General features: G+C 39.2%; 1 protein-coding gene across 1 annotated transcript in view; it reads right to left on the reverse strand.

The window, feature by feature from the left end:
• Nucleotides 1–22,851, reverse strand: part of LY75 (lymphocyte antigen 75) — a 166,697-nt gene that overhangs the window by 20,575 nt on the left and 123,271 nt on the right. The window contains exon 35 of the mRNA XM_037140431.2: nucleotides 16,589–16,699. Coding sequence (XP_036996326.2) covers nucleotides 16,589–16,699 — 111 coding nt within the window. The remainder of the gene's footprint in view (nucleotides 1–16,588; nucleotides 16,700–22,851) is intronic.

The raw sequence follows: 22,851 nt of genomic DNA on the forward strand, positions 1-22,851 counted from the left end.
ACAAAAATATGTGAAAAATTCAATCTTATTGGTAAAGAAATGAAAATTAAAAAAATAAGCACATGTTCAGATTAAACAGCGTCCACCTTGGGTGTAGAAAAAATATTTAGGAACTCATAAATGGGTAGAGTAGAAATTAGTACATAGTAGAACCTTTTCAGAGACAATATGGAAAGATATATCAAAAGCCCTTTAAAAAGAATATACAGCCCTGACCAGTGTGGCTCGGTTGGTTATCACACCACAAAACAAAAGGTTGCCATTTCGGTTCCCGGTCAGGACACATGCCTGGGTGGTTGATTTGGTCCCCAAATGCAGTGCATGCAAGATGCAACCAACTGATGTTTTTCTCTAGAAACATCAATTGTTTCTTTACATCTCTTGCTCCCTCCCACTACCTCTCTCTAAAGGTAAATAAATACAATTTTGGTGGAAGTTTCACTAACCACCTACCAGAACGTTACAACTAAAGTGTAGGTAAATCATCCTGAATAACCAACCGAAGACTCCCTGGAGAGAAGCCTTCTAACCGAAGACCTACAGAAGGAGCCACATCACCGTGAGACTGGTAGGAAGTGTGGAAGCATGAGAAGACTGGCTGGGCTCCCAGAGGCAGCAGTGCAAGTTCCAGAGGGGTATTTCAGCAGCCGGGTGGGAGGTTACCCTGAGAACTGTGAGGTCTAAACCCCAAGCTGGGCTCCCCAGCCTAGAGCATTAGAACTGGAAGAGGAACCCAAATAACATCCAACTATGAAAAGCAGCAGGGTTTTTTTCTACCACGGAGACAAGGCAATAGACACAAATAACTGCTCAAGAGGCCAGTGAACAAATTTTTCTTTGCAACCAGTTAATCTGGGCTCCAGCAGAGGGAAGGCAGAGCAGACTAGAGCCATGTTAGGAGTCATGGATTGGTGACTCAGAGAGGTAAAGAAGGGTCAGCTGCCAGGGTCCCTGTACTCCATCATTCCCCACACTGCAGAAGCCATCTGTCTCAGGGCATCAGTCTGGGAGAAAGCAATAGCACCACCCACAGAAATCCCTCTCCCCCCTCCCTGCGGAGCTTAAACCTGGCTGCTGAGGCAAACAGCTAGAGGGCCTTTTAGAGATAAAGGCAAATGGGAAGCAGGCAGGCAGATGCAGATCACTGGGAGCTTTGAGACCTAGGCTGACTCTTACCCATGGCCCAGTGCTGGTAAAAGCTAGCCTTGCTGCACAGCCTTGTTCTTTCTGCACACAAACAGACCCTGCAAAGGGAGCCACAATCTGTGGATCACTGATAAATCCAAACTGGTTTCCCAGGGCCAGTCACAGATGACATCTGACACAAGTCTGCACCAGTGTCTTTGCAGATCTGCCTAATACACAGAAACAAATGCAAAGAGGCGGCCAAAATGGGAAGACAAAGAAACAGGCTCCAAATAAAGGAACAAGAGAATTCTCCTGAAGAAGGGGTACATGAAATGGAGGCAAGCAATTTATCAGATATAAAGTTTAGAGTAATGATTATAAGGATGCTCAAAGCATAAAAATGACATAAAAAATTAAAAAGCAGAAATAAAGAATGCAATATTTGAAATAATTAATACACTGGAAAGAATAAACAATAGGTTGCATGAAGCAGAGTATCAAATAAGTGATTTGGAAGACAAGTAGAATAAAACAGCCAAGCAGAGCAGCAAAAAAAAAAAAAAAAGGAATTAAAAAATAAGTAGAGTTTGAAGGACCTTTGGGACAACATAAATTGTAACAACATCAACCTCATGGGGATACTAGGAGAAGAGAGTGAGCAAGGGATTAAGAACCCAATGGAAGAAATAATGACTCAAAGCTTCCCTAACCAGGTACAGGAAAAAGACACATAAGCACAGGAAGCCAGAAGAGTTCCAAACAAGATGGATTCAAAGAAGCACACAAGACACATCATAATTAAAATGCCAAAGCTTAAAGTCAAGAAGAAAATCTGAAATGGTACACAAGAAAAGCAGTTACTTGCAAGCAATCTCACATAAACTGTCAGTTGATTTCTCAACAGAAACATTTTGGGCCAGAAGGGATTGTCATGAAATATTCATGGTGACAAAAGCAAGGACCTACAACCAAGGCTATTTTATTCAGCAAGGCTATCATTCAAAATTGAAGGAAAAAGAAAAGCTTCCCAGATAGGAAAAAGCTAAAGGTGTTTGTTACCACCAAAGCAGTACTGCAATAAATGTTAAAGGGCTTGTTTAAGAAGAAAAAATAACCCAGAAGAAAATGGCAATACATACATATATATCAATAAGCACTTTAAATGCAAATGGCTTAAATGCTCCAATCAAAAGACATAGAGCAGCTGAATGAATAAGAAAAAAAAACATACACATGTTGCCTCCAAAAGACCCACCTCAGAACAAAAGATACACAGAGACTAACAGTAGAGGTATGGAAAAAAATATTTCAGGCAAATAGAAAGGGAAAGAAAGCTGGGGTAGCAGTACTTATATCCAACAAAATAGACCTTAAACCAAAGCTAAAGTAAGAGACAAAGAAGGACAATACATAATGATAAAGGGAAAAATCCAACAAGGAGATATAACCCTAGTAAATCTTTATGCACCCAATGTAGGATCACTTAAATATGTAAAGCAAATCCTGAAGGACATAAAGGGAGAGACTGAAAGAAATGTGGTCATAGGAGGGAATTTTAACAAGACACCCACTTGAAAGGATAGGTCTTCCAGACAGAAAATCAACAAGAAAATAGTGGCCTTAAATGACACACTAGACCAAGTAGATCTAACTGATATCCAGAAAGCATTTCACCCCACAGTAGCAGAGTATACATACTTTTCAAGTGTACATGGAATGTTTACTAGGATAGACCACATGTTCGGACACAAAATAAGTCTTGATAAATTTAAAAAGACTAAAATCACATCAAGCATCTTCTCTGATTATGAAACTAGAAATGAATCACAAGAAGAAAACTGAAAAATACACAAAGACATGGAGGCTAATAACATGTTATTAAACAATGAAAGGGTCGACAACAAAATCAAGAAAGTAATCAAAAGATACCTTAAAAAATAAAAATGAGGACACAACCTAAAATCTGCGGGACATTGGAAGAGCAGTCTTAAGAGGGAAATTCATAGCATTACAGGCCCATCTTAAGAAACAAGAAAAAGCAGGAAAAAATAATCTAATTCTACACCTACAGGAACATGAAAAAGAACAACAAAGTCCGCAGTAAGTAGAAGGAAGTAAACAATGAAGATCAGAGCAGAAATAAACAAAATAGTCTTAAAAATATATAAAATTTAAATGAATCCGTGAGCTGGTTCTTTGAAAAGATAAACAAGATTGACAAACCTTTAACCTGACTCATCAAGAAAAAAAAAAAGAGAGGACCCAAATAAATATCAGAAATAAAAGAGAAATAAAAAACAAAATCAAAGAAATGCAAAAGACTGTAAGAAAATATTACATACAACTTTATGTCACCAAACTGGACAACCTAGATGAAATGGATAAATTTCTGGAAATATATAATATACTAAAGCAGGAAGAATCAGAGAATCTGAATAGACAGATTACACCTAGTGAAATTGGATCAGTTATCAAAAAACTCCCAACAAGCAAAAGTCCGGGACCAGATGGCTCACAGGTGAATTTCACCAAAGATTCTGAAAAGAACTAACACCTCTCCTCAAACTATTCCAAAAAATTCAAGAGGAGGGAAGACTCCCAAGCGTATTTTATGAAACCATCATTACCCTAATTCCAAAGTCAGATAAAGACACTACAAAAAAAGAGGACATATAAGCCAATATCCCTAATGCACATAGATGCAAAAATCCTCAGCAAAATATTAGCAAACCGAGTAGAGCAATGCATTGAAAAGTCATGTAACATTATAAAGTGGAATTTATTCCAGGGATGAAAGCTTAGTACAACATTCAAATATCAATAAATGTCATACACCATATAAACAAAATTAAAATCTCATGATTATATAACAGATGCAGAAAAAGTATTTCATAAAACCCAGCACCCATTTATGATAAAAACTCTCAGCAAAGTGGGAATAGAAGGTTATACCTAACATAATAAAGACCATATATGACAAACCCACTGCCAGCATCATACTCAATAAGCAAAAACTCCAGGCATCCCCTTAAGATTGGAACAAGACAGGGATGTCTGTTTTCATCTCTCATATTCACCATATTGGGTTGGCCAAAAAGTTAGTTTACTAGTTACCATAAAGTAAAAGGCATAGTTTATATTTTCATCAATAACTACTTTGATTTGGATATTTTGAGTATGACGGGTATCTCCTGCACAGTATAACATTGATTGTTCTCAATTAATGTGTTGATTTGCTTGCGATCAACTTCAGCTGGTCTATGCAACCATGGAGCATCATCATCCAATGAGAAATCCCCAGCATGTAACTTCACAAACCACTTTTGACACGTTGACCAGTCATATCACCTTTTCTATACACTGCAAAAATCCTTTTTTGCCATTTTAGTTGCATTTTTACCTTTCTTGAAATAAGAAAGCATTATATGCTGAAAATAGTGCATATTTTCTTTTATCTTCAATATTAAAATGACTATACAAAGAAATCACCAATTTGATAAGTTTTTTTAAAAATGCACATTGATATGATAGCTGTCACAATGCAATCTAACAAAACTGTTTCAAATGAAGTTGAAGACCACTAAATACTACTAGAGCCATCTTATGGAAAAAAACCCAAAAAACCTTTTTGGCCCACCTAATAGTATGGAAAGTCCTATTGCAGAAATCAGACAAGAAGAAGAAATAAAAGTCATCCATATTGGTAAGGAAGAAGCAAACTGTCATTATGCAGATTACATGATACCGTACATAGAGAACCCTACATATTCCACCAAGAAACTCTCAGAACTGATAAATGAATTCATATAAGTAGCAGTATATAAAATAAATATCCAGAAAATAGTTTTATTTATATGTGTTGATAATGAACTATAAGAAAGGGAAATTAAGAAAACAATCCCTTTCAAAATTGCTTTCAAAAGAATAAAATAGCTAGGAGTAAATTTAACCAAGGATGTAAAAAAAAGCTGTACTCAGAAAACTATAAGACACACGAAAGAAAATGAAGAAGACAAATTAGTGGAAGTACATACCCCATGTTCATGGATATGATCATACCCCATGATCATTAAAATGTCCACATTACCCAAGGCAATCTACAGATTACAGATACAACATAATTCCAATCAAGATACCAATGATATATTTCACAGAACTAGAACAAACATTTCAAAAATTTATATGGCACCACAGAAGACCCCAAATAGCAACAGCAATCTTGAAAAAGAAGAACAAAATCAGAGGAATCACTCTACATCTATCAAACTACACTATAAGTCCATAGTAATCAAAACACTATGGTACTAGCATAAAACAGACATGTAGATCAATGGAACAGAATAAAGAGCCCAGAAATAAACCCATACCTTTGTATCCAATTCATATATGACAGAGGAAGCAAGCACATAGAATGAGCTAAAGATAGTTTATTCAATAAACGATATTGGGAAAATTGGACAGATACACGCAGAAAAATGAAACTAGACCACCTTCTTACGCCAAACGCAGAAATAAACTCAAAGTGGATCAAAGATTTAAATGTTAGACCCAAAACCATAAAAATCCTAGAGGAAAACATAGGCAGCAAAATCTCAGACATTGCTTGTAGCAATATTGTGTCTGATATATCTCCTCAGGCAAGAGAAACAAAAGAAAAAATAAACAAGTGGGGCTATATCAAACTAAAAAGTTTTTGCACAGCAAAGGAAAACATCAAGAAAATAAAAATCAACAACTCGGACTTCCGCTAAGATGGAGGCATAGGTGGAAACACTTTGCTTCCTCGCACAACCAAATCTAAAAACAATAAAGTTTTAACAATAATAAACGCAACCAAACCACAGAAAATGGAACGATATGGAGTCCGAAAACAACGAACCACTCAGCTAAACCAGTGAGAGGGGTGAAGCCAGCAGCAGAGTGGGTCGGGCAAAAAAGATCCCCCGACCAGGGCAGCACACAGGCAGTCGAGGGCGCGGATCCCAGGTGCAGGGTAGCTACGGGCAGACCCAGGGAAGGCTTGGCGTGGCTGGCTGTCTGCGGTCACGTATTTGCGAGCAGATAAACCAGTGAAGAGACATGCATTGAGACGGACTGGGCAGGCCCCGGCACAGGGCAGCGGGCTCGCACATTTGCGCTCAGATAAACAGGTGGGGGCAGGCAGTGAGGCGGCATGGGTGAGTGGAGAGGACTGCCATTGCTCCCTCTCTGACCCCGCCCCCACATACAGTGTCACAAACCAGCGACCTGGGTGGCCCCGCCCTGGTGAACATCTAAGGCGCCTCTCCTCATATGTAACAGACACAAACAGATCAAAACATGGCTCAAGAAAAACTCAGAGCCCCAGAGCCAATAAATCTAAGCAATGAAGAAATAGCCAAACTTTCAGATGCACAGTTCAAAACACTGGTGATCAGGATGCTCACAGAACTGATTGATTTTAGTCATAAGTTAGAGGAACATATGAAGGCTAAACTAATTGAAATGAATGGAAATGCACAGGAAACCAATAGTGATGAAAAGGAAACTGGGACTCAAATCAAGGGAGTGAACCAGAAGGAAGAAAAAAAATGGCCAAACGGGAAAATATGAAGAAACAAGACTTCAAAAAAAAGTGAGAGAGCATAGACTTCCGCCAAGATGGAGGCACAGGTGGATGTGCCGTGCCTTCTCACACAACCAAGTTTAGAGACAACTAAATATTAGCAACAGAAAACTCAGCCAGAACACGGAAAATTGAACTTTTCGGAAGTCCGTTAACAACAAATTCTTCAGCCTGACCGGTAAGGGGCGAAACCAGTGGCTGGTGAAGCGGGGTTGCACAGGAGGTCTCAGTCAGCCGGACTCAGGCGCGGAATCCAGACGCGCAGAATCCAGGCGCAGGGTTGGACCTAGTGAGTGACCGAGCGAATGACCAGGCGAGCGACCGCGGGGGAGACAGCAGGGGAGCGTGCTGCGTGTTGACTGTGGTCGCGCATTTGTGCGCGTGTGGACAGGCGAGGGAGTGGGCAGTTGGACCGGGGCCTGGCGGGTCCCCGCAGCAAGCAGCAGTGGAGGGCGCCGCCATTTCCCGCTCTGACCCTACCTCCACATAGAGCATCATAACCCAGCGACTCTGAGTGGCCTGGCCCAGGTGAACCACCTAAGACGCTAATCCTCACCCAGCTGTGAGAAACAGCAGAGGGCGCCGCCATTTCCCCGCTCTGACCACGCCCCCACATACAGCGTCACAACCCAGGGACCTGGGAGTCCAAGGCACCGCTTCTCACACTTAGAGGGCCAGAACAGACCAAAAATGTCGCAAGATCTCAAAGCCCCAGAGCCCATAGATCTAAGTGATGAAGAAATAGCAAAACTCTCAGACGCACAGTTTAAAACACTGGTCATCAGGATCCTCACAGAACTGGTTGATTATACTGACAAATTAGACAAATATATGAAGGCGAAACTAATTGAAATGAATGGAATTGCACAGGACACCAATAGCAATGAAAAGGAAACTGGGACTCAAATCAATGGAGTGGACCAGAATAAAGCAAATAATGGCCAAACAGAAAAGAGTCAAGAAGCAAGAATTCAAAGAAATGAGGAGAGTCTTAGGAACCTCCAGGACATCTTTAAACGCTCCAACATCCGAATTACAGGGGTACCAGAAGGGGGAAAGGTACAGCCACCAGTGGAAAACTTATTTGAACAAATAATAAAGGAGAATTTCCCCAATCTGGCAAAGAAAATAGACTTCCAAGAAATCCAGGAAGCTCAGAGAGTCCCAAAGAAGTTGGACCCAAGAAGGAACACACCAAGGCACATCATCATTACATTAGCCAAAATTAAAATGAAGGAGAGAATCCTAGAAGCAGCAAGAGCTAAGGGGACAGTCACCTACAAAGGAGTCCCCATCAGACTGTCAGCGGATTTCTCAAAAGAGACCTTACAGGCAAGAAGGGGCTGGAAAGAGGTATTCCAAGTCATGAAATCCAAAGACCTACAACCAAGATTGCTCTATCCAGCAAAACTTTCATTTAGAATGGAAGGACAGATAAGGTGCTTCTCAGATAAGATCAAATTCAAGGAGTTCATCATCACCAAGCCCTTATTATAGGAAATGTTAAAGGGACTTATCTAAGAAAAAGAAGTTAAAGAAACATGAACAGTGAAAGGACAGCAAACTCACAGTTATTAACAACCACACCTAAAACAAAAGCAAACTAAAAGGACAGCTAGATCAGGAGTGGAACCATAGAAATGAAGATCTCAAGGAGGGTTAGCAACAGGGGAGTGGGAGGAGGAGAAGGGGGGAGAAGGTACAGAAAATAAGTAGCATAGACAGTAGATAGAAAATAGATAGGGCGGAGGGTAAGAATAGTAGGGGAAATATAGAATCTAAAGAACTTGAGATACGTGTTCATGAACTAAAGGGGGGAATGGTAGGGGAGGGGGTGTGCAGGGTGGAGGGGAATGAAAGGGGGAAATAGAACAAACGTAATGGCATAATCAATAAAATAAAAAATACATTTAAAAAAATCACTGAACAGGAGAACATATTCACCGGTACCTCTGAGAAGGGGTTAATATCCAGAACTTACATATCACTTATAAATTCAACACCAAAAACAAATCAAACAATCCAATTTAAAAATGGGCCAAGGAACTTAATAGACACTTCTCCAAAGAGGAAATACAAATGGATAGTAGATATATGAAAAGATACTCAACATCAGGAATCATTAGATTCAAATTAAAACCACAGTAAGATATCACCTCACGCCTGTCAGAATGGCTAGCTTCAATAAGTCAACAAAGAAGAAGTGCTGGTGACGATGCAGAGAAAGGAGAACCCTTTTGCACTGTTGGTGGGAATGCAGATTGTTGTAGCCACTGTGGAAAACAGTATGGAGATAGCTCAAAAAATTAAAAATGGACCTGCCTTTTTATCCAGTTATCCCCCTTCTTGTAATGTATACAAAGGAAAACAATTACAGTACATATTACACAACGTAATACTACTCAGCTGTAAAAAAGAAGAAAATTTTACCCTTTGCGATAACATGAATGAACCTGGAGAACATGATGCTAAGTGAAATCAGCCAGTCAGAGAAAGACAAATACCACATGCTTTCACTGATATGTGGAATCTAATGAGCAAGATGAACTAACAAGAGAAACAGAGACAGACTCATAGATGGAGAGCAGGGGGACAGCTCAAGGTGGGGGTTTGGGTGGTGAAGGACTGGAGGGAAAAAGAAAAAGGGCTCACAGACAGGGACGACAGTGTAGTGAGTGTAGAGGGAAAGGTGGGTGGTGGAGGTGGGAGTGGGCATAAGGGGAATAAATGATCATGAAAAAAATTAAATGAAAAAAGTTACACCTCAAAAAATTAAATTAAATTAAAAAGTACACACAGTATTCTGTGACCTAGCAATCCTTAACAATCACGATAAGGCAATCATTGGCTCTGTGCTCAAATCAAATGGACACAATCACTGCTGCTCATCACAGGTGGCTCACGACACTGAAAGGCTTGAGTAATAATATTATTTCCATTTAATAATAATCATTATTAATAACAACTAATAATAATGAGTGATTAATATTTAAATAAGCAATGTTATTAATAATTAGTAATAGATACTATAATTTAATAATAATTAAATAATTGATAGAAGGAGAGTGATTAAATCAATTATGTCATATAGAGAAGAAAAATGTACAGTTATTAGGAAATATATAGTTTATATTTACTGCCATGAAAAGACATTGCTAAGGGAAAATGAAGATTACAGAACAGTTTGCCTAGTATCCATATACATTTATGTAAAAGGCAAATATTTATTAAAATATATTTGCTGGGCCAGGGGGTTGTCTAGAAGGATATAAAACACTGACAGTCATCACATTTCTTCAGAGTGTTCTGATTTTAAGTGATTTTGTTTTATATTTAAAATATTTGCATATGTGTTTTTCTGAGTTTTCTACAGCGATTGTGCATTAATTGTGTAACTAAGAAAGAACTTTGAAAAGAAAAGAAAAATAAGACTAGACTTTAAAATATTAATAATATTTTAATTAATCCAAAGTCAAGGTTCATCAAGATTCTTTCTTTGAGTCACATCTCCATTTCTAAAATCTCTGATGGTTTTCCTACCAGTTCCAGATGCCATCCTCTCTGTTAAATGTCATTTAGATTCTGAGTGTGTTTTACCCCAATACTTACTTATGCCTGTGACATGTGACCAAAATGCCACACTACAAAAATCCTCAAGGGAAATATTTTATTACATTATACTTTAGGCTTAAGTGTTCAGAGATGAATTTTTCATCCTTTTCTCTGACCCTGTAGCAGCCAGTGAAACTTCAATGATTTTGAACATTGTAATCTAATTAAATACTGTATTAACTTATATTACTGTCAGGCAAGTAAGACACATTTTCATTTTCTTTAACAAATGAAAGTTTAAGACCCTGAAGAATACACACACACACACACAAGCAATTCTTTTTAGCAATGTGTTACCAGTGACACTCCCTGCTTAGATGTAATTTGGGCATTTAATTCTTTTTATGGCTAGTGACATAACTCATAGATCACACAAAAGAAAGATTGAAAATATTTTTTCTCTTATAATGATAATATATAAACTAAGGGTAAATGTTGCAAACTAAGAAAAACTTCAGCCTCTCACAAATATTTTCCTAAATGAATAATATTATCAAGAATAAACAGAGGTGACATCAAGTAAATTAGCACAAAGCACAGACAATATTTCTAAATATAGCTCTCTGTAGCTCAAAAAGTAACAGGTCACTTATTTCATATATATACATACATATATATGTGTGTGTGTATATATATGTGTGTGTATATATATATGGTTATATATATGTATATGTGTGTGTGTGTATATATATATATATATATATATATATATATATATGGTGGTGGAGAGAAAAACCTGAATTGACTATTAACTCTGGAGGGTGGTCCCCTTGTAGTACAGGCTTCCCCTGCTAGGTGAGTTCCTAGGAACCCATCTGTACCACTGTACCAGCCAGAATTATGAGAGGTTGCATTCAACTTCAAGAAAAATTCAACTGCATTTTTTGAAGACTCAACGCTTTTGCCTATTTCATGATGGGTGATTTACAAATCATGCTGAGTGTTTAGCAGTTTTTTACTAAAACAGCACAATCCCCATTCCTCACCCTTCCTGTTCACCTGATCCTACCCCTAAGCAACTTTTTCTTGTTTCCCCAGATAAAAGAAGCCCTCCACGTGACATAATTTACTGATGTGGAAGAGGTGGCGGGGCGGGGGTGGGGGGGAGGCGGGTGGAAAAACAGCAGAACACTAAAAGACATCAAAATGAATGAGTTCAAAAACGGTTTTTGAGCAGTGGAAAAAATGTCTTGATAAGTCTATTGCATCAAATGTGGAGTACTTTGAAGGTGACAGAACTTTAAACATGTAAGAATAAATACACAATTTTTTATAAATAAATTTTGGGGTCTTGGGGGCCCTCGTACTTTAACAATAGGTTTAAGATATGATTTTGTGGATCTGGCTGGTGTGGCTCAGTGGATTGAGTACCAGCCTGTGAAACAAAGAGTCACAGGTTCAAGTCCCAGTCGGGGCACATGCCTAGGTTTTGGACCAGGTCTCCAGTGGGGGGCATGTGAGAGGCAACTGCACACTGATGTATTTCTCCCTTCCTCTCTCTCTCCCTTTCTCTCTCTCTAGAAATAAATAAATAAATACTTAAAAAATACATATATATATAATTTTGTATAGCTGTGATGCTTTAATAAATGCGAATGTAAATATTCTGGTATTTCTTGTGCTTTCCTTCTATATACATAGCAAATAGTGAATTAATGGTCACCACTGTTCTAAAACAAAACACTCTCCTACCCACTAATAAGTAACAACAGTATTATAAACTAATTTTAGCTGATTTTCTTACTTATCAATGCAATGGTATGTCCAGAGTGTAAGCAAGTGAAGAGGATTATCAAAAAAAAAAAAAAAAAAGGTAAGATTATCAGAAATGTATGAGAAATTTTAAAAAATCAGTTCAACAAGCTATATTTATACATTTTAGCTTGTATAAAATGTACGAGCTACGGGGGGGAACCTATTTTTCTTTAGACACAAGACAAATTATATAAGCAAATTTACACACAATAATTTAAAATTCCTAAATGGTTACCCTGCTTGAACAAGTAGAGTTAATGGACATTGAAACAAGCAATCAAAAATCAGGCCACGACATTGCTGGGTGTTTTCAGTTTTGTTTTGCTTTGCTAAAGAAAAACAGTTAATACAGGGAACTACAACTGAGTTCTAGAGGAAGTCAGTCCCAAGTGCGAACTGTGCCTCTGTACAGTAAGCAGTTGCTTAACTGTGTGAGATGAGTTGAGCTGCACAATGAACTTCCTGTGGTTTATAGAAGCCATTAAGAGTATAGTGACCTGTCTTCCCCTGCCTGTCAGCCTCCATTATAATGTCTGTAATTGAAATCTGTGTTTATGTCTAAGTATACCTAATATAAAGGGTTTTTAAAAAAGACATAAAATAGTTGTGGGAGAAAACTCATTTTCTGAAACTTTTAAGACCAGCAAAATTCCTATTATTGAATTCCCTTTAAATGAAACCAAATTGACATATGGGAAATTTTATCTTGTTTTCAAAGAGCCAATGTTCAACACCACTTAGCAGGTAAGAGTTTTTCAAAAGGAAACAATAATTATGTATTACGTACTATGTGGCACTTACTAGGACTAAAACCTTCTAAGCTTCCTTTATTTCTTCTCTAATAAATATGATTTTTTATCCTTAACCAAGGACATTTTTTCATTGCTTTTTAGAGAGAGAGGAAGGGAGGGAGGAAGAAAGGGAGAGAGAGAAGGAGAGAAAGTGCAACATCAATGTGAGAGAGAAACATCACTGGGTTGCCTTCTGTATGTGCCCTGACCAGGAATGAAACACACAACCTAGGTATGTTCCCTGACCTGGAATTGAACTTGCAACCTTTTGGTCTATGGGACAATGTTCGAACAAGTAGCCACCCAATTGAGTAGCTAGAACAAGTAGCTCAGCCAACTGAGCCACCACTGGGATAAAGAAGTCCTTTATCTTCTCTTTCTGGCATCCCTATGATTTGGATGTTGGAACATTTAAATATATCCTGGAGATTCCTAAGCCTCTCTTCATTTTTTGAATTCTGGTTTATTCATTCTGTTCTGGTTGGATATTTATTTTCTCCTTTTGTTCCAAATACTTAATTTGAGTCCTCGTTTCCTTCCCATCACTGTTGGTTCCCTGTATATTTTGCTTTATTTCCCTTTGTGTAGCATTCACTTCTTTTTTCATTTTGCAACCAAGCTCAGGAATTTCTGTGCACATCCTAATTACTAGTGTTTTCAGCTCTGCATCAGACAGATTGTCTATCTCCTCTTCATTTAGCTCTCTTTCTGGAATTTTGATCTGTTCTTTCATTTGGGCCATATAGCTTTGTCCCAGCACACCTGTTATGTTGAAAAGGAATGGAGCCTTAGGTATTGGACAGGGTAGGGCAACCTCTTTGCTGCATCGTGGTGCTGTCTGTGGGGAGGGGTCTGAGAAGGAATGATACAGCTTGCTCTAGCCCCACTTTTCAATGAACTCTCCTGTGAAACTGGGAGTTCACCCACCTTCGCAATCCCCACAGTGTTTTACAACCAGAGGTTTTGAGTCTAGTTTCCCGGTCAGGCAGTGCTGCCTACATGTGGCCCATACGGTCCACAGCTTTGCCACGGGCCCTCCCTGCCTGGCTGTCTGTTTTTGCCCCTCCTACTAGTCTAGATGAAAGTTTCTTTAACTCCTTGGTTGTCACAGTTCCATGCATTTTGATTTTCTGGCAGTTCTGGTTGTTTATTGTTGTTAAATTGGTTGTTATCCTTCTTTTGGTCGTGTGAGGAAGCAAAGTGTTTCTACCTATACCTCCATCTTGGCTGGAACCACCTCATGTGTTTGTTGTAGTTGATGAACCTTGATTACTGTTGGCTTGTCAATGAGAGGGATTTACCCCCAGGCCAAACAGCTGCAAGGACTGGTTGCAACCACCAACCACCGTGGAAAATCAGTTGTGCAGGGGCCACCCTACAGAGCAGAATACACTTCAGTGGGGCTCTAGTGCCTGCTGGGTCCTCACCTTAAGCATGTTGCTTGTGGAACTTGCTGGGTGGTGCTTCAAGGTGCTCTAAAGCTGTCCACTGGATGTGCTGGCTCTGGGGCCTCCTGGGAGGGGCAGGCCAAGGTCAGCTGCTGCCTATATTCTGCCCAGGACCACCCAGCATGAGCAACAAAGCAATCTGCAGATGGTGTTACTTGGCCTGGGCTTGGAGGTGCCCAAGTGAGGCCAAGCTGTGAACCAAGGCTGGCCGCTGCTAGTTATGGGTCTGGGGTCACTTAGTGAGAGGTATGCCACATGTCAAGGCCAGGTGCTACTTCTTCGAGAGATTTTAGGAATGTCAAATCATGAGTCAAGACATGCTTATTAGTATGGAAAAGCCACTGGAAACAGCTTGGGTGGGCCAGTAAGTTGCTTGGGGTAGGGTCTCAGGGAATCATCAGGGCCGGGAGAACAGTGCAAGCGAGGTTGATGGAGACTCAGATATGGCATCTGCCCACTGGCTCTGTGCTAGAGGTGGTGGCATCTCAGAAAAGAAATAATGACCTCTGCCAGCACTGTTGTCTGAGAGAAAGTTGCCCCCACAGCTCTTGTCCTGATGCCAGACAACTTATTTCCTCCCTATATGTTCCTGGTTCCTTTCAAGTTGCTACCCTAGTGCCTGAGGGAGGCACTAGGTAAAGGGAGTAAATTCAAGTAAGTACACGTGTGGACCCTTTAGGAGGATCTGCCTGGGACTCTAGAAGCCTCTGTCTCCCTTAGCCTCAATCCAAGCCAGTTTTTACAGCCAGAAGTTACAGGGACTTCTCTTCCTGGCACTAGAACTTGGGCTGGGGGCCTGGTATGGGGTTGGGACACCTTGCTCCTCCAGGGAACCTCATTAGCCAAGATTTTTATCTGCCCCACTTGTGTGTGGGACCCTTCCATATCTCTGCCTCTCCTACCATGTGGCTTCTTCCTTAAATCCCTAGTTTTAGGACTTCCGTTCAGCTAGATTTCAGGCAGTTCTGCATGATAATTGTTCTTTGGTGTAGTTATCTAAATCTTGATGTGGTTGTGCAAGGAGGCAAGTACATTTACCTATATTGCCATCTTGACCAGATGTCCACATACTTTAATTTTGAGCCGATGATGATCACAACAATTAGAAGCTTAACAACAGGATGCACTTTGGGCTAAATCAAATATATAAAGAGCACCCAAGCACATCTTTTTTTAAAATAGCATTTTTATTTATAATATTTCACAATCTGAAGTTACAACTATATTTCCCAGAGAACACTGAGCATATCCTCCAGCAAATAGACTTTTCTCATTTTTCTTTAATATATACTTCTTTACCACAGTCTTTACCACCATGGTCCTATGAAACCTGACTTCTGTCCACATACATGCCTGAAACAGCACTTTCAGGGCTGAATAACAGTCATTAAAAACTCTTGTCCTGTAGTCAGAGACCCTTGTTTGAATCCTGGCTCTGCCAATTCCTACCTGTGTGACCTTAAACTGTTGAGGTCCAAAACAGATGTTGAAAAGGGACAATCCCAAACGAGTCCCAGATAAAGTTAGGCTGACCAGGAACTAAAGTTAGGCTGACCAGGAGCAGGGAAATTTTTACTTCCTAAAAGGGCTAACCGCCAATTTCCCTAATAAAGCCAATAGCAATCAGCTGTTTAGAGCTAGCCAATAGCTAACAGCCACATCTGCTTCTGTTCAAAGCTTGCTTGCATACCCCTATATAAGGACATAGCTGTAAGCGCCGGGGCGCGGCTCTCATCTGCAGCTCTTCTGAGCATAGTGTCCTTGGACACTCAGAGAGCTCACCCCTGAGCAGGTAAAACTTGGCCAATAAAGTAACATCTTGAAAATTCTGAAAGTCTCCGAACCTCTGTTTCTCGTGACGGCGGATGCAACAAAACAAGTAATGGAACTAATTTTATTCTCTTGACAGAAGGAGCTTAATCATAAACCACTTAGCAGGTTTGTCGTAGTAACTGAAGTCATTTAAAATATATTAAGCGCAGTGCCTGGCACCAAGCAGGCACACTAAAGAGACACTGCTGTTGCTAAAGTTCTGTTACTCTGCTAGGACTCTATTGTCTCATGACTGTCTTCCACCCCAAGAGTTAAGTGTACACCCAATTCCACTGCCTGTGGCTTGCATATTGTAGAATAAAATTATTGTAAGGATCCAGGTCAAAGAGAGCTACAACAAAGCCATTGTTTTAAAAGAAATTAGTGAAAACTATTTGCTGATTCCTGAGAGAAACAAAAAAGAATAAGCTCCTTACCATGGCCAGTGCACTGATTTCTGACATCCTCCAGGCTTTCTACTTTGATGTTTCCTTGAAGAAAAGTGTAACAACTGTCTTGGAACTGAACCCAGGAGGATGAAGGACAGTCTATATGGGAAAAAAAAGAAAGCAACGCTGTTAGATAACTTGAAAACAAGAATCGCATAAATTCCCAAAGATAAGGATATTAGATATTAGCTTTTCATAGAAAAAAAGAAAGGCAATTGCCCTTGTTAATCTAGCCCCTCCTGAATACCATCCAGTGGCTGGGTAAAGAATCAGAAGGAACAAGGGCTTTCAGTCTTTGTTAAAATAAGAAGTTGACGAGCGTATAATAGGAATTTATTTTTCTCCACTGTATTGTGGGAAAAGAGAACTGACCAAATGATCCTCTTCTGATTTTATAGAGCAAAGTTCAAAGTCTTTGGGTTGCTTAGGAATTCAGATGTAAACTACAGCATTATTGCCAAGGCAACAAACTATTAAGACAATCAGAATTACAAGCCCTCTTCAAGGTTATCTTTGCACTGTGCAGTAACAGTTCCAAAAGTCTTAATTTTACAATATCTTTTGTTAAAATTATACTTCCAACAACGGAGAAGAAAATACATTTCTGGGTTATGACTATTCAGAGAAGTTTTCATATTGCACAGGAAAGCAAGACTGATATTCTTATGAATGTTCTTAATTTAGCACCTCATCAAAGCAGACTCTTTGAATTGGTTCTATGAAACAGAACCATATCTCTTCCTCTACTGCTGTGCTAGAGGTGCATCTCCTTTTTTGTATCTTGGTCTTTTCTATTGCTGTTGGTCATTATAAAGGTATGCCTTTTTGAGCCTTAGTTCTGAAAATTCATTATTAGCATTAGAAGCAAAAGTAGGCCTGTAAGAGCTTGGTTTCACTGTCCAGAATGGACAAAGGATGTGATGAATTCACTGAATTTCAGTAAGTAAAGGAGTACAAGGCATTAATTTTTCATATTCTCTCAGATCTATATAGCTTTTACCTAGTTTTAAGTTCTGTAGGTATCATCACTTTAACACAAACAAGTAGAAAAATGCTGCACTACAAAGATCAGAATTTAACAATGCACTATGTTAGTCTAAATTCAGCAACCTTGATTTTGTTAAGCTCAGAATATGATGGGGACCATGAGCTGTCCCCCATACTAGACCTGATTCTTATACAGCCCAGAGTACATTGTTAGCAAGCTAGAATATTTTCCAAGCTTCTAGTAACTTCTGGATAATGACGTGTGGAGAAGTAAAATGTGTAAAACATGCCTTTAAGAGGAAGAAGTTTGCATCCTGGAATGTAGTTAAGCCAACTTTCATCCTGGAAACGGTGGAAACAGCCTAGGACTATCAGGATGACGAGATGGAAGGATCCTAGGTGGAGCCATCATATCATACTCAGATTGTAACAAGAACGAAAGTAAACTTGTACCTAGCAAAAGCCATCATTAATTCAGGTCGCTGTTTTAGCAGCTGGATCAATAACCTAATTAATACAATGGGCTACTTAAAATGATCCAATGTATGAGACCTCAGTTTTTCCCTGGCCTCATACTGCTTGCTTCTTGTAGTAGTTAAACCATACAAGATGCATTAGTATGAGGGTAAGTGTTCCAACTTACACTTTATTCTGTGTTCAGGTTTTTTCTTTCCTGCTGTTTTTTAAACATGCATTACACATGTGACTACCTTGGCTTGAAATCCTGGGAATCCAGATCTTTTCTATTATGGTGGCTGAAAGGTATTCGAATAGGGATGTTTTTAATAACAAGCACTTTCCTTTGGGAAAATGCCCTTGATAAAATATTAAATAAAAATAATGCTGGCTATAAAATTGTGCATACACTATGATCTCAACATTTAAAAACCAACAAACTCCAGAAAGGTTCAGGAATTGGAGAGACCAGACACCTTTATAGCAGGAGGGTTCAGGGGCAGCTTGAAAACAAGGCACTGGGTGGAAAGTCTATAAAAAGCACCTAGACCCTTCGACCCCCTTCCAAAGAAACAGCACTTCCCCATCTCAGTCTCACACACATCTCTGCTGCCTTCTTCGAAAGTCTGGCCCGTACTCAGAACCAAAGACTTTTGTTTCTCTAAATCCATTTCCAGATCATCAAATGCTATTCCCCGTGTGCTCATTTTTCAGGGTCTAGGCCTCCCATGTATACGCCTTCTCCAAGACATCATCACTGGAATTTATGGTGACTCCCACTTGAAATCTAATCACATAGTTCTTTCTCTTCTGAAATGCCATCCAATGGCTGAGTAAAGTACCAGAAGGAACACGGCTTTGAGGTCAAACAGACTAAGGACAACTTATTTCCTGTTTCCTCAAAGGGAAGAAAAAGTCCTCAATGGATTGTTGTCAGCTTTAGGTAAGAAGCGACAAAACTGCGGAGCATGGTGCCTAATTCAAGGAAGGTGCTCAAAACACAGTTTTCATTGTTATGTCCAAGAATGGCCCCTTTCCCACTACGCAGTCACCTTTCTGACAAGAGGACTTAATTAATCTTTGGATCTCCAATACCTCAAAAAGCTCTTGGACTGTAAGAATTTAAAATATTTTGCTGAATGAATGAATTCTGTCTCTTCATCCTTAAATAGCTTAATTTATTATCTCTTTGGCATCTTCAAATGCCCTTTCCAGAGTATTCATTCATCTTTTCCTTCTAGAAGTACAATAAATTGTCTTATCTCTTATAACTGGACGGAACTTGCTGCCAATTCTAATACTTTTAATGATATGATTTTTACAAAGTAAACTTTTAATTGAAATATACCATACTATGTGTAAGTCATAAAGACACAGCTTGGTGAATGTTTGTAAAATGGAGATATCTATATACTTACCAAGATAAAGAAACAGAACATGGACCCCTTTTGGTCACCACTCCCCTCCAAAGGTAATCACTATCCTAATTTCTAACATTACATTTCTAACATTATAATAATGAAATCAGGCCATATGTACTCTTTTGTGTCTAGTTTCTTTGGAAAAACAGTACTTTTATGAGATTCATTCATGTTGTAGTGTGTAGTCATGGAGTGTTTTTTCTCATTGCTATATTGTGTTGTATGAATTTGTTCATTCTTCCGTTGATACCTCTGGGTAGGTTCTGGCTGGTGGCCATTACCCGTAACCCTGCTGTAAATGTCCTGTGCACTTCTTTTGGTGCAGATATGAATACTTTCCTGTGAGTATATTTCTAAAAGTGAATTGCTGGTTTGTAGAGTGTATATGTGTGTCTAGGTTTGGCAGATAAGACCAAACACTTTTCCAAAGTAGTTATAATTCCTGTAAGTTTTTAAAAATTGTTTGATAATCTTTGCCTTTAATTACAATAATATAATTAATATTTAATATAGTTACTGATGTATTTGAGTTTATATTGACCATCTGATGATTTGTTTTCTATTTGTCCTACTTGTTTTATGTTCCTTTTCCCCCTCTGGTTTTCTTTTTGGATTACTAAACATTTTTAAATTACATTTTTCTTTTATCTTATTAATTATACATTCTTTAATTTTATTTCTGGAGTGAGTACCCTGACAACTACAACATGCCACCTGACTAGAATTTATTAGCACTTAGGACTTCCGCCAAGATGGAGGTATAGGTGGATGTGCCATGCCTTCTCACACAACCAAGTTTAGGGACAACTAAATATTAGCATCAGAAAACACAACCAGAACACGGAAAATTGAACTTTTCGGAAGTCCGTTAACAACAAATTCTTCAGCCCGACCGGTAAGGGGCGAAACCGGCGTCTCGTGAGGGGTTGCACAGGAGGACTGGGTCGGACCCGGGCGCGGAATCCAGACCCGCGAATCCAGACGCACGGGTTCCAAACGCAGGATTGGACCTAGTGAGCGACCGAGCAACCCACCGGGTGAGCGACTGCAGAGGAGACAGTGGGGAGGCGGTGCTGCGTGTTGACTGCGGTCGCCTATTTGCGGGCAAGCGGACAGGCGAGGGAGTGGGCTGTTGGACCAGCCGGGGCGGGTAGAGGGCGCCGCCATTTCCCCGCTCTGACCACGCCCCCACATACAGCGTCACAACCCAGGGACCTGGGAGTCCAAGGCACCGCTTCTCACACTTAAAGGGCCAGAACAGACCAAAAATGTCGCAAGATCTCAAAGCCCCAGAGCCCATAGATCTAAGTGATGAAGAAATAGCAAAACTCTCAGACGCACAGTTTAAAACACTGGTCATCAGGATCCTCACAGAACTGGTTGATTATACTGACAAATTAGACAAATATATGAAGGCGAAACTAATTGAAATGAATGGAATTCCACAGGAAACCCATAGCGATGAAAAGGAAACTGGGACTCAAATCAATGGAGTGGACCAGAAGAAAGCAAATAATGGCCAAACAGAAAAGAGTCAAGGAGCAAGAATTCAAAGAAATGACGAGAGTCTTAGGAACCTCCAGGACATCTTTAAATGCTCCAATATCCGAATTATAGGGGTACCAGAAGGGGGAAAGACACAGCCACCAGTGGAAAACTTATTTGAACAAATAATAAAAGAAAATTTCCCCAATCTGGCAAAGGAAATAGACTTCAAGAAATCCAAGAAGCTCAGAGAGTACCAAAAAAGTTGGACTCAAGAAGAAACACACCAAGGCATATCATAATTACATTAGCCAAAATTAAAATGAAGGAGAGAATCCTAGAAGCAGCAAGAGCTAAGGGGACAATCACCTACAAAGGAGTCCCCATCAGACTGTCAGCAGATTTCTCAAAAGAGACCTTACAGGCAAGAAGGGGCTGGAAAGAAATAGTCCAAGTCATGAAATCTAAAGACCTACAACCAAGATTGCTCTATCCAGCAAAACTTTCATTTAGAATGGAAGGACAGATAAGGTGCTTCTCAGATAAGATCAAATTCAAGGAGTTCATCATCACCAAGCCCTTATTATATGAAATGTTAAAGGGACTTATCTAAGAAAAAGAAGTTAAAGAAACATGAACAGTGAAAGAACAACAAGCTCACAGTTATTAACAACCACACCTAAAACGAAAGCAAACTAAAAGAACAGCTAGATCAGGAGTGGAAACATAGAAATGAAGATCTCAAGGAGGGTTAGCAACAGGGGAGTGGGAGGAGGAGATGGGGGGAGAAGGTACAGAAAATAAGTAGTATAGACAGTAGATAGAAAATAGATGGGGGGGGCAAGAATAGCATGGGAAATATAGAACCTAAAGGACTTGAGACACATGGACATAAACTAAAGGGGGGTAATGGTGGGGATGGGGGGGCAGGGTGGAGGGGAATGAAGGGGGGAAATAGAACAACTGTAACAGCATAATCAATTTAAAAAAATAAATAAAAAAAATTAAAAAAAAGAATTTATTAGCACTTAAAATAAATTTGTGCTTTTACCGTTTCCTAGACAATGCTAGCGTCTTATAACACTTAGTTTCATGGACCTCCCCTCTTTGGCATTATTGTTTTATTACTATTTCACATGGTCGATATTCCTTTATATTTAAATACATATTTACCTAATCTGTTGTTCTTCATTCCCTCTTACATTTCTCTGTTACTAACTGGGATCATTTTCCATTTGAAGAAATTCCTGCAGTGTTTTTTAAGTGTAGGTTTACTACAAACTCTCTCACTTCTCGATTTTTTTGTAAATGTCTTTATACTTCCTTTCATGTTTGAAGGATATTTTTGCAAGTACAGAATTCTAGAATGGCAGCTTATCTGTCATTTAAGATGCAATTTTATTGTTTTGGCTTTGATCATTCCTACAGAGAAATCTCATCAGTTTAATTGTGGCTCTTTCAGGCTGCTTTCAAAATTTTTTGTCTTTGGTTTTTAGCAGTTCGACAGTGATACGCCTTGTTTTGTTTTGTTTTTTAATCTTCATTACCAGTGTACTACTGGATTCTGTAACTTATTTTCATTGGTCACTTTTGGAAAGTTCTAGGCTATGATCACTTCCAATAACAACTCCATTTTCTCCCTCCTCCCTTTCTGAGACTCACTTTACATATGTGTGTGTGAGACTTTTTGCCATGTTCCATATGTTCTTTTTGCTCTTTTGTATATTTTCAATACTTTCGACTCTCCATGCTATAATCTTATTTTTTCTGGTATATTAATCTACTCTCTAGTTTTAACAAAAATGTTGTGAAACCCATCTACTAAGTGCATAATATCAGTGACATTTCAGATACAGAATTTCATTATTTATATTTTTATAGATTCTGGGTCTCTGATGAAAT

This window comes from Artibeus jamaicensis, unplaced genomic scaffold (assembly GCF_021234435.1).
Source record: "Artibeus jamaicensis isolate MK-2021 breed Jamaican fruit bat unplaced genomic scaffold, CSHL_Jam_final contig_936, whole genome shotgun sequence".
Lineage (NCBI taxonomy): Eukaryota > Metazoa > Chordata > Mammalia > Chiroptera > Phyllostomidae > Artibeus > Artibeus jamaicensis.